Raw genomic sequence first — 11,828 nt, 5'->3', positions numbered from 1 at the left:
AGGGTTTGTGTGTGTGTGTGTGTGTGTGTGTGTGTGTGTGTGTGTGTGTGTGTGTGTGTGTGTGTGTGTGTGTGTGTGTGTGTGTGTGTGTGTGTGTGTGTGTGTGCGTGCGTGCTTGCATGAGTGTGTTGTGTGTGTGCACGTCATTTTAATTCAACTGAATAGCAGAGCTTAAATTCTGTGATTGGGTGTACAAAACATTAGGAACACCTGTTCTTTCCATGACACAGACTGACCAGGTGAATCCAGGCGAAAGCTATGATCCTTTATTGATGTCACTTGTTAAATCCACTTAAATAAGTGTAGATGAAGGGGAGGAGACAGGTTAAAGAAAGATTGTTCAAGCCTTAAGACATTTGTGTATGTGTGTCATTCAGAGGGTGAATTGACAAGACAAAAGTTAAGTGCCTTTGAACAGAATATGGTAGTAGGTGCCAGTTGCACCGGTTGTGTCAAGAACTGCAACACTGCTGGGTTTTTCAAGCTCAACAGTTTCCCATGTGTATCAAGAATGGTCCACCACCCAAAGGACATCAAACCAACTTGACACAACTGTTGGAAACATTGGAGTCAACGTCAACATGGGCCAGCATCCCTTTGAAATGCTTTCGTCATATTATAGAGTCCATAACCCGATGAATTGGGGCTGTTCTGAGGGCAAAAGGGAGGTAGAAATATAATTTATGCCAATACCACTGTTATGTGTCCATATAACTGGTAAAGTAACATTGGTCCTTCTCTAGTGATTCAATGCTGTCATCTAGTGGTAAAAAACTGGGCTTGACATTGGAATAAATACTGTAGATTTTGTAGAACTTTCAACTCCACATTACTTATAGATTACTTTATTTTTTAATGCAATTGATCCTTCGGGCATACTCAATATCCTGAAAAGGAAATTAGTGGCTCCATAATTGACCAAATCTATCATTCCACCAAACAAACTTTGCTAATGTGATATTGTGACTGGTATTTTAATTTCATGACATTGCTAAGCTATCACGGGGGCCCCACAGGGGTGTGTGCTTAGTCCCTTCCTCTGCTCCCTGTTCTCCCAAGACTGCGTGGCCACGCACCAACAGCATCATCAAGTTTGTTGATGACACATGGGTGGTATGCTTTTTCACAGGTGACGACAATACAGTCTACAGGGAGGAGGTCAATGACAACAACCTCTCCCTCAATGTCAGTAAGACCAAGGAGCTGATTGTGGACTACAGGATATCAAGTTTCTTGGTGTCCAAATCACTAAGGACATAAAATGGTCCACACACAAGTACAGTTGTGAAGGCTTGCATCAAGTCTGACACCAACACGGCTACTGAACAGCTTCTATCCACAACCATAAGACTGCTAAATAGCTAACAAAATGGCTACAAAGACTATCTGAGTTGACCCTTGTCATTTATTTTTTTTCTATGCACCCTCACAGGACTCCACACACTCATGCACACCGACACTCCAACACACACACACACACACACACACACACACACACACACACACACACACACACACACACACACACACACACACACACACACACACACACACACACACACCACACACACACACACACACACACACACACACACACACACACACACACACACACACACACACACACACACACACACACACACACACACATATACGCTGCTGCTACTCGCTGTGTCATATATCCTGATGCCTAGTCACCCTGTACATACACTACATGGCCAAAAGTATGTGGACATCTGCTCATCGGACATCTCATTCCAAAAATCATGAGTATCAATATGGAGTTGATCCCCCCTTTGCTGCTATAACATCCTCCACTCTTCTTTGAAGGCTTTCCTCAAGATGTTGGAACATTGCTGCGGGGACTTGCTTCCATTCAGCCACAAGAGCATTAGTGAGATTGGTCACTGATGTTGGGTGATTAGGCCTGGCTCGCAGTCGGCGTTCCAATTCATCCCAAAGGAGTTTAATGGGGATGAGGTCAGGGCACTGTGCAGGCCAGTCAAGTTCTTCCCCACCAATCTCGACAAACCATTTCTGTATGGACCTCGCTTTGTACACATGGACATTGTCATGCAGAAACAGAAATGGGTCTTCCCCAAACTGTTGCCACAAAGTTGGACAGAATAGTCTAGTATGTCATTGTATGCTGTATCGTTAAGATTTCCCTTCACTGGAACTAAGGGGACTAGCCCGAACCATGAGAAACAGCCCTAGACCATTTTCCTCATCCACCAAACTTAACATTTGCTCGATTTTATACAATTGTCAGCAACGGTATGGCTGAAATAGCCTAATCCACTAATTTGAAGGGGTGTCCACATATTTTTGTATATATAGTGTATCTACCGCTATCACTCCAGCATCCCTGCACATACATTGGAACTGACTCTGTATATAGCTTACTTACTTATCATGTTGTTATTATTTCTTATTATTGTGTGATTTTGTTCTAACTTGTGTTATTTTTAGTACTATAATCATATTGACTACAGCATGGTTGGGTTTAGAGCGAGCAAGAGAGTCACGTTTTTTTCCCCCATCATAGTCACTAAAGAAGTTCAGGAGAACTTTAAATTGAGATGAATAACAAATTATAATTTTGACTACAAATCCCATATGAACCATTTTGAGATATCCCCGCCCATCTTCGTATTATATTGAATCACTCCAATCACCGTATAGATATCCATGATCAACATGGAGTTGTGACCAACCAGAAATTTACCTCAGTTTTTCTACGTTTCCAGGAAGTCCCACATGTGAGAGTCGATCTCACCACGCGAAGCCTATGGAGTGTGGTAGAGAGGAACCGGCAGGAGAGGCAAGTGGGCAACGTCATTTCACCGACGACCGAACGAGAGCGGCAGCTGTAGCGCAGAGACCGGAGTGGCTTTGCCGGAGGCAGGTACGGTATCTTCGTCGTTTTTGTAAATGAAAGGGTTTGGAACCAGTTGACATTTGGATGATTTAACGTTTTCTCGAGGAAGAGAGTTGAAACTAGGTCGGGTTGCGACTTTAGACAATGAATGGGGTGGACACTAGGGCCTGGGAAGAGTGCGTAGGCCTAGTTTTTCCGCGCACTTTACTGACACAGCAGCGGTGTAGAGTCTTTCCTCCCAGTCGGTCCACCACACTGGTCAGGTCCCTCTCGGACACCCGCTTCTAGCTCAGAGAGGTAGACACACAACTGTCACCCTGGCGACCTAAAATCCGGTCACTGAACCTTGTGAAGTTAGCTAAATCTATCCTTTGTGTTCGCGGCTGATGCAACGTTAGCCAACTAGTTGACGTTCTTCTCTTTCAGGTGCTGAAGCGATTACAGCAGGAAAGATGGCGGACGACCCTAACGCAGCGGACAGGAACGTGGAGATATGGAAAATCAAGAAGTTGATTAAAAGTTTGGAAGCTGCCCGAGGGTAAGTGGTTGAAATGGGCACACGATACAGGACGTATCACTGGGTGTCGGAGAGAGACGGAGATATGCAGACCTGAATGGACAGCTGGATAGGCGAGGACGAATTTTGGGAGTGGTACTAGCTAGCCAGTTAACGTACTATTAACATAGTCAACCTTGGAAATTACGTTAGTTCCTACCAATATTCGAGTTGTGTCGTATAATTAGTATGATGCCATTCGTGTTATTTGTAACTAGCTCGGTTACTTGTGTGTATTTCTGTCCGGGTTAGTTAGCCAGTTAGCTACATGTTAGCCGAAAATGCCGGCATCTGTGGATGGGGTCTTTAGAACAGCGGGGTCGTTTGTATATCACACCGACGACTAGGTGCTTTTAGCAACGCGGCTGTACAGTACACTAGCCCTGTTTTCAATTGTACTGGGTTGCACAAATACAGTCATTGGGAAGCCAGAAGCTAAATTCAATTTCAACTTAACTGCCAGTACTGTGGCAGTGGGCAGGACGGTTGGTCATTGTGACAGGGGGGATTTGAGACTAAATCTCTCGAGGATCGTTTAAAATTTAACTGACTTTCCAAACATGGGTCTGTTGTAGACCAACTTCCTCTGCTAACATGATGTCGTCAATAAAAGTCCTGAGCAAGTTGTCTTTTTTGGCCACTTGTGGTGCCACTGGCACAGTAAGTTGAAACAGAATTGTATTTAACTTAACGTTATCTTCCCATGGACTGGTCTTTGTGCAAACCAGTACAATTGCACCTAACTGACACCAGTATGTTCCCATATGCTGCGATAGATAAAGCAGTTTTTGGCTATGTTGGCTTGCTTTCAAGATACAGCATTGAGCATGTCTTGTATTTGGGAGTGGAAGGCTTAAAGCAACAATATGTTTGAGTTGCAAGCAGCAGGCACACAACTGCCATTTCCTTTTCCTTTGTTGACAATGTGTGTCGTTAGCTAGCGGTCATCCATATTCATTTAGATAAGTAGTTTGACAAAGCTAGCTATGTGGCTTACTCGGCAGTGTGACTAGGCAAATGGGAGCGCTTTGCCCCCGAAGTGTTCTTATTGTCCACTGGCACAGAATCCTCTGCTACATACACATACGGTTGACAATTTGGCCTATATTCACGAACCAACTACCTGTATGTATGCAGCGTCTACATGTATGGCTCGCTGGTTTGCCTTTAACTGGTAGTGAATGTGGCACGGTGGGGTTTTAGCGCAGTCGTTGGTGTCAAGGACAGAACTTATTGTTCTGTATGGGACTGTGTGCCCCTCCCCTTTCGGACAGTAATGTTTGGTGTCAGACTGTTTTAAAGTTGAGGTGTGTGTTACAGGGATAGATATGGGTCAGGTAATATTAGAGGATGATTGGGTTGATGAGTGGCAGATTTGTTTTGATTGAGAGCATATTCCTTCCTTTCAGAGATTGATATGACTAAGACAGTTACATAAACACACTTTACACAGGGTTGTGTGAATACACTATCTGTACCTCTCTCCTCAGTAATGGAACCAGTATGATCTCGCTGATCATTCCCCCTAAGGACCAGATCTCCAGAGTGGCCAAGATGTTGGCTGATGAGTTTGGGACAGCCTCTAATATCAAGAGCAGAGTCAACAGGCTCTCTGTGCTCGGGGCTATTACCTCGGTACAGCAGAGACTAAAGCTATACAATAAGGGTGAGTGATTTGTGTTCAAATGTAACTGTGTCGTCATGTATCTGCGCTAGGAGCCTTGACCTCCTCATAGTGGACTCCAATTCTACAGCAAGGATGTCTCTTTCTTGTTAGTTGTGTATATTTCTTAACTTCTTATGGGCAGGTGGGATGGTAGCGTCCCGCCTGGCCAACATCTGGTGAAATGGCAGAGCGCCAAACTCAAATTAAATTATTAGACATATTTAACTTTCATACAAGTGCAATACACTAAATTAAAGCTTTACTTCTTGTTAATCCAGTCACCGTGTCAGATTTCAAAAAGGCTTTACGGCGAAAGCAAACCATGCAATTATCTGAGGACAGCGCTCCATCAAACAAACAGACAATCATATTTCATCCCGCCAGGCGTGACAACTCAGAAATAACAATATAATTAATGCCTTACATTTGAAGAGCTTCTTCTGTTGGCACTCCAATATGTCCCATGAACAAAAGGACCATTTGGGATGTTTGATTAATTCCGTCGTTATATCTCCAAAATGTACATTTATTTGGCGCGTTTGATCCAGAAAAACACAGGTTCCAACTCGTGCAACATGGCTACAAAATATCTAATAAGTTACATGTAATCTTTGTCCAAACATTTCAAACAACTTTCCTAATACAACTTTGGGTATTTTTTTTAACTTAAATAATCTATAACATTTAAGATGGGATAAACTGTGTTCAATAGCGGATAAAAACAATGTGGAGCAAGCTTTCAGGTCGCGCGCCCAAACCACAACAGTACACTAGACTCGACCCTACTTCTTCATTACACAAAGGAAAAACATCAACCAATTTCTAAAGACTGTTGACATCCAGTGGAATCGATAGGAACTGTAAGCAAGTGCCGTAGAAATCTAGATCCATATAGAAAAACCTTTGAAAAGAGTGACCTCAACAACAACATATCCTGGATGGTTTCTCCTCTGGGTTTTGCCTGCCAAATAAGTTCTGTTATACTCACATCATTCAAACAGTTTCAGAAACTTCTGTGTTTTATATCCAAATCTACTAATAATATGATATCCTAGCTTCTGGGCCTGAGTAGCAGGCAGTTTACTTTGGGCACGCTTTTCATCTGGATGTGAAAATACCGCCCCCTAGCCTAGAGAGGTTAAGGGTCACTGGGTCTTGCCTGTGTTGACTGTTAAGTCCCATCTCTCTCTTGCAGTGCCCCCTAACGGCCTGGTGGTGTACTGTGGGACCATTGTGACAGACGAGGGTAAAGAGAAGAAAGTCAACATAGACTTTGAGCCTTTTAAACCCATCAACACCTCTCTGTACCTCTGTGACAACAAGTTCCACACTGAGGTAGGAGCTCTACATATGCACAGTGTCTTTGGAAATTATTCAGACCCCTTGACTTTTTCCACATTTTGTTACACTGATTAATTTGTCCCCCCTCTACACACAATACCCCATAATGACAAAGCAAAAACAATTATTTAGAATTTTCTGCTTATTTATAACATTTTGAAAAACATTACATTTACAAAAATATTCAGACCCTTTACTCACTACTTTGTTGAAGCACCTTTGGCAGCGATTACAGCCTCGAGTCTTCTTGGGTATGACGCTACAAGCTTGACACACCTGTATTTCGGAAGTTTCCCCCATTCTTCTCTGCAGATCCTCTCAAGCTTTGTCAGGTTGGACATGGAGCGTTGCTGCACAGATATTTTCAGGTTTCTCCAGAGATGTTTGGTTGGGTTCAAGTCCGGGCTCTGGCTGGGCCACTCAAGGACATTCAGGGACTTGTCGAAGCCACTCCTGAGTTGTCTTGGCTGTGTGCTTAGGGTCATTGTCGTGTTGGAAGGTGAACCTTCGCCCCAGTCTGAAGACCTGAGTGGTCTGGAGCAGGTTTTCATCAAGGATCTCTCTGTACTTTGCTCCGTTCATCTTTCCCTCGATCCTGCTTGTTTCCCAGTCACTGTCGCTGAAAATCATCCCCACCGCATGATGCTTCCACCACCATGCTTCACCATAGGGATGGGTGCTAGGTTTCCTCCAGACGTGATGCTTGGCATTCAGGCCAAAGAGTTCAATCTTGGTTTCATCAGACAAGAGAATATTTTCTCTCATGGTCAGAGTTTTTAGGTGCATTTTGGCAAACTCCAAGTGGGCTGTCATGTGCCTTTTACTGAAGTGTGGCTTCTGTCTGGACACTACCATAAAGGCCTGATTGGTGGAGTGCTGCAGAGATGGTTGTCCTTCTGGAAGGTTCTCCCATCTCCACAGAGGAACTCTAGAGCTCTGTCAGAGTGACCATCGGGTTCTTGGTCACCTCCCTGACCAAGGCCCTTCTCCCCCAATAGCTCAGTTTGGCCTGGTGGCCAGCTCTAGGAAGAGTCTTGGCGGTTCCAAACTTCTTCCGTTTAGGAATGATGGAGGCCACTGTGTTCTTGTGGACCTTCAATGCTGCAGAAATGTTTGTACCCTTCCCCAGATCTGTGACGCAACAAAATGTAGAAAAAGTGAAGGGGTCTGAATACTTTCAGAAGGCACTGTATGTCTCCTCTTTGTGGATGTTTAATGACAATTAAATTGTAATGAAAATGCCCTCTTGTCTTTCTTGTTTCCCTCTCTACTCTCTCCCTTTCTCCAGGCACTGACGGCCCTGCTGTCCGATGACAGTAAGTTTGGTTTCATAGTGATCGATGGTAGCGGGGCTCTCTTCGGGACACTCCAGGGGAACACCAGAGAGGTGCTGCACAAGTTCACAGTGGACCTGCCCAAAAAACACGGTACGCTCCGCTCATTACACACACACACGGACACAGACGGACATAAGAACAAGAACATTAGAGATTTTAAATAAGAACAATTGATCAAAAAATGTTTTTTATCCCCCATCACTACTTTTCTATCCATCTAACGTTCTCTCACTCTGTCAGGCAGAGGAGGTCAGTCTGCTCTGCGGTTTGCCCGTCTGAGGATGGAGAAGAGGCATAACTATGTGAGGAAGGTGGCTGAGACAGCTGTCCAGCTCTATGTGTCCAACGACAAGGTCAACGTTGCTGGAATGGTCCTAGCAGGGTCTGCCGACTTCAAGACTGAGCTCAGCCAGTCCGACATGTTTGACCCTGTAAGTGTGTGTTTGAGATGACCCATGGCTTATGCTGCGCCGATCCTTACTGTGATCAGTCGGTCCTTTGTCAGACTGATGCTTTTTGGTGCAATTCCTCTTGTGGATTTGCTCATTCTTAGTGACAATGCATAGCACTGCACACTAACCCGTGGTTTGTGTGTGTGTGTGTGCGCGCGCGCAGAGGTTACAGGCGAAGATTCTGAAGCTGGTGGACATCTCGTACGGAGGAGAGAATGGTTTCAACCAGGCCATCGAACTGTCGGCAGAGGTCCTCTCCAACGTCAAGTTCATCCAGGAAAAGAAGCTCATAGGTGTGTGTTTGTGGCACATGTTGAGGTTAGATTTTGGGTTATCCCAGCGAATGTTTGCCTGTGCCTGCGTTTGTCCGGTGTTTGCTTGTTCGGGTTAGTGAAGATTTTGAATGATGATGAGTGATAATGATGATTGCTACCCCATTTCCATCTCCCAGTCACTCATTCTTTTTTATTTGACCCTTTACCCCCCCATTTTCTCTCTGGCTGCAGGGCGGTACTTTGATGAGATCAGTCAGGACACGGGGAAGTACTGTTTTGGGGTGGAGGACACACTCAAAGCCCTGGAGATGGGAGCTGTGGAGATCCTCATCGTCTATGAGAACCTGGACACCATGCGTTACATCCTTCGCCTGCATGGGGCCGAGAGCATCGGAACAGAGAACGGTACACACACACACACACTCCCCCTGTGCAGTATGTTGTCCTGCTCCGTGAAGTAGAACAACTGAGCAGAGAATGCTACAGATGCATTCCCTTTTCACACACACACCATTGTTAGGTTAGATTACTCGTTGGTTATTACTGCATTGTCAGAACTAGAAGCACAAGCATTTCGCTACACTCACATTAACATCTCCTAAGCATGTGTATGTGACAAATAAAATTTGATTTGATATGTGTTCTCATTCCCTGTCTCCATTGGACGTTTGTGTTTCAGATGAGAAGACTCTGTATTTAACACCAGAGCAGGAGAAAGACAAGTCCCACTTCACAGACAAGGAGGTAAAGCCCTGTTCTCTATCCCTTGGTGTCATACACGGTTGCCCATTCGGGCGGTTCAATTGGTTGCTTACTTGTAAACATTTCTTTGCGCTCTCTGTGTCCATTTGGTGTGTGCGCATGTTCACAGACTGGGCAGGACCACGAGCTGATTGAGAGCATGCCTCTGCTGGAGTGGTTTGCCAACAACTACAAGAAGTTTGGAGCCACGCTGGAGATCGTCACAGACAAGAGTCAAGAAGGCTCCCAGTTTGTCAAGGGCTTTGGAGGCATCGGGGGTGAGTCCGCACCAGCCACTTGTTATTATAGGGTTATAACACACCACCGTTCAACAGTTTGGGGCTCACTTAGAAATATCTTTGTTTTTGAAAGAAAAGCATTTTTTTGTCCATTTTAAAATAACATCAAATTGATCAGAAATACGGTGTAGGCATTGCATATATATATAAATTATGGAATATCTACGTAGGTGTGCAGAGGCCCATTATCAGCAACCATCACTCCTGTCTTCCAATGGCACGTTGTGTTAGCTAATCCAAGTTTATAATTTTAAAAGGCTAATTGATCATTAGAAAACCCTTTAGCAATTGTTAGCATAGCTGAAAACTGTTGATTTGAGAAACCGATGCCTCACAAGTCGTCACTAATTAGTACCCGCAAAACACCAGTCTTAACATCAACATGGAAGAGGCGACTCTGGGATGCTAGCCTTCTCGGCAGAGTTGGAAAGAAAAGCTATATCTGACTGCCCAATAAAAATAAAAGATTAAGATGCGCAAAAGAACAGACACTGGACTGAGGAACTCTGCCTAGAAGGCCAGCATCTCTGAGTCACCTCTTCACTGTTGATGTTGAGACTGGTGTTTTGCGGGTACTATTTAATGAAGCTGCCAGTTGAGGACTTGAGGTGTCTGTTTCTCAAACTAGACACTAATGTACTTGTCCTCTTGCTCAGTTGTGCACCGGGGCCTCCCACTCGTTCTATTCTGGTTAGAGCCAGTTTGCACTGTTCTGTGAAGGGAGTAGTAAACGGCGTTGTACGAGATCTTCAGTTTCTTGGCAATTTCTCGCATGGAATAGCCTTCATTTAGAAGAAATTAGTTTTAGAAGAAATTACTTTGTTTCTGGCCATTTTGAGCCTGTAATCGAACCTACAAATGCTGATGCTCCAGATACTCAACTAGTCTAAATAAGGCCAGTTGCATTGCTTCTTTAATTAGCACAACAGTTTTCAGCTGTGCTAACATAATTGCAAAAACGTTTTTTAATGATCAATTAGCCTTTTAAAATTATAAACTTGGATTAGCTAACACAACGTGCCATTGGAACACAGTGATGGTTGCTGATAATGGGCCTCTGTACGCCTACGTAGATATTCCATTAAAACTCAGCCGTTTCCAGCTACAATAGTAATTTACAACATTAACAATGTCTACACTGTATTTCTGATCAATTTGATGTTATTTTAATGGAGAAAAACATGGACATTTCTAAGTGATCCCAAACTTTTGAACGGTAGTGTAGGAGTCTCTGTTATGGTCATGTTGTGGAGGTAGTTCTCAGCATGAGATCAAATTCAAAAGCCTAACATTAGTAATGACCCTTCAATCCAGCAGAAGTCTTCACCTGGATAATTGACTCTTTTCTCTCTTTCTCAGGATGCTTGCGGTACAGGGTGGATTTCCAGGCCATAGATTACCAGGCAGAGGACGATGAGTTTTTCGATTTAGATGACTACTAGGTAGTAGGGAACTGAATTGGGGAAAAAACCTGCAAGAATGAATGAAGAAATAAGGAAAGAAAAATGACTTATCTTTTGCAGCAAGTGAGAGGGGACAGACATATAGACAGACATATACATTACATTCAATTTTAAATGCATATACACACACTTCCACTAACGCTTACACAGGCTGAAGAGTGAAATTTGATTTCAATCCATAGAGGGACACAACCCTTCCTGAATGAATCCCTGCCTTAGAGTGCTGGTTCCTTCCCCTGGTTGGATTGGACTTGACTCAAATATTTTTTGTTCGTAGATTTTTTTCCCCCTCCATTTTGAATGAACACAACAGCAAGTTCCCAGCAATCCACACTCGCTGCCACCCACCGTCCCCCTGGTCTGATTAAGACGGTCTGATGAAGACTCTGGACTCACTCCTCGCATATAGAAAACATTGATTATTTCTTCCCCTCATCCTGTCCTTGCCCCCCTTCAATGCGTTAAAAAAATGCATTTCATTTTTTTATTGGTTCCTGCTGTTGTAATTTTATGAGAGTGGGGAGTTTTTTTTTTTTTTTTTACCTGGGTTTCTGTAGCAAAGGGGAGGGGTATTAAATTTGAACTGCTCAAAACCATTGCTACCTCCTCATCCGCTGTTGTCTACAATCCTATGGAGTGGCTGGCCTTCTGAGAGCGGCTGGTTCTTCCTGCTTCCCCACCAATGAAAGGTTTCTTTGGCCAATAAGCACCAATGAGTGTGACTAGAATGTCTGAATTGTTTTGCTGTAATGATCATCATGGTGCATGTATTTTATTTGGTGTGGAAAATAAGGATACTGAATTCTAATCAATGAGG

General features: G+C 43.9%; 1 protein-coding gene across 2 annotated transcripts; it reads left to right on the top strand.

The window, feature by feature from the left end:
• The first annotated feature begins 2,747 nt into the window (after positions 1-2,747).
• On the top strand, positions 2,748-11,607 carry LOC118381921 (eukaryotic peptide chain release factor subunit 1-like). 2 transcript variants are annotated; one of them, XM_035768810.2, is made up of 11 exons: positions 2,748-2,908; positions 3,308-3,419; positions 4,928-5,103; positions 6,299-6,438; positions 7,733-7,871; positions 8,022-8,212; positions 8,397-8,526; positions 8,740-8,913; positions 9,188-9,252; positions 9,380-9,527; positions 10,908-11,607. In XM_035768810.2, the coding sequence occupies exons 2-11, from the start codon at positions 3,334-3,336 to the stop codon at positions 10,988-10,990; spliced, it is 1,332 nt and encodes a 443-aa protein (XP_035624703.1). In that variant the 5' UTR covers positions 2,748-2,908; positions 3,308-3,333; the 3' UTR covers positions 10,991-11,607. The 2 variants fall into 2 exon arrangements, with proteins under 2 accessions (XP_035624703.1, XP_035624694.1); XM_035768801.2 differs by lacking the exon at positions 2,748-2,908 and adding an exon at positions 3,016-3,178.
• The last annotated feature ends 221 nt before the right edge of the window (positions 11,608-11,828 follow it).

This window comes from Oncorhynchus keta, chromosome 4 (assembly GCF_023373465.1).
Source record: "Oncorhynchus keta strain PuntledgeMale-10-30-2019 chromosome 4, Oket_V2, whole genome shotgun sequence".
Classification (NCBI taxonomy): Eukaryota; Metazoa; Chordata; class Actinopteri; order Salmoniformes; family Salmonidae; genus Oncorhynchus; species Oncorhynchus keta.
The sequence above is the reverse complement of the archived record's forward strand: the minus strand, read 5'-3'. Positions and strand labels throughout refer to the sequence as shown.

Coding starts and splice junctions, on each gene's coding strand:
- LOC118381921 (XM_035768810.2), top strand. CDS start 3,334: ATGGCGGACGACCCTAACGCAGCGGACAGGAACGTGGAGATATGGAAA. Junction 6,439..7,732: donor ACAACAAGTTCCACACTGAG/GTAGGAGCTCTA, acceptor CCCTTTCTCCAG/GCACTGACGGCCCTGCTGTC. Junction 8,213..8,396: donor AGTCCGACATGTTTGACCCT/GTAAGTGTGTGT, acceptor GCGCGCGCGCAG/AGGTTACAGGCGAAGATTCT.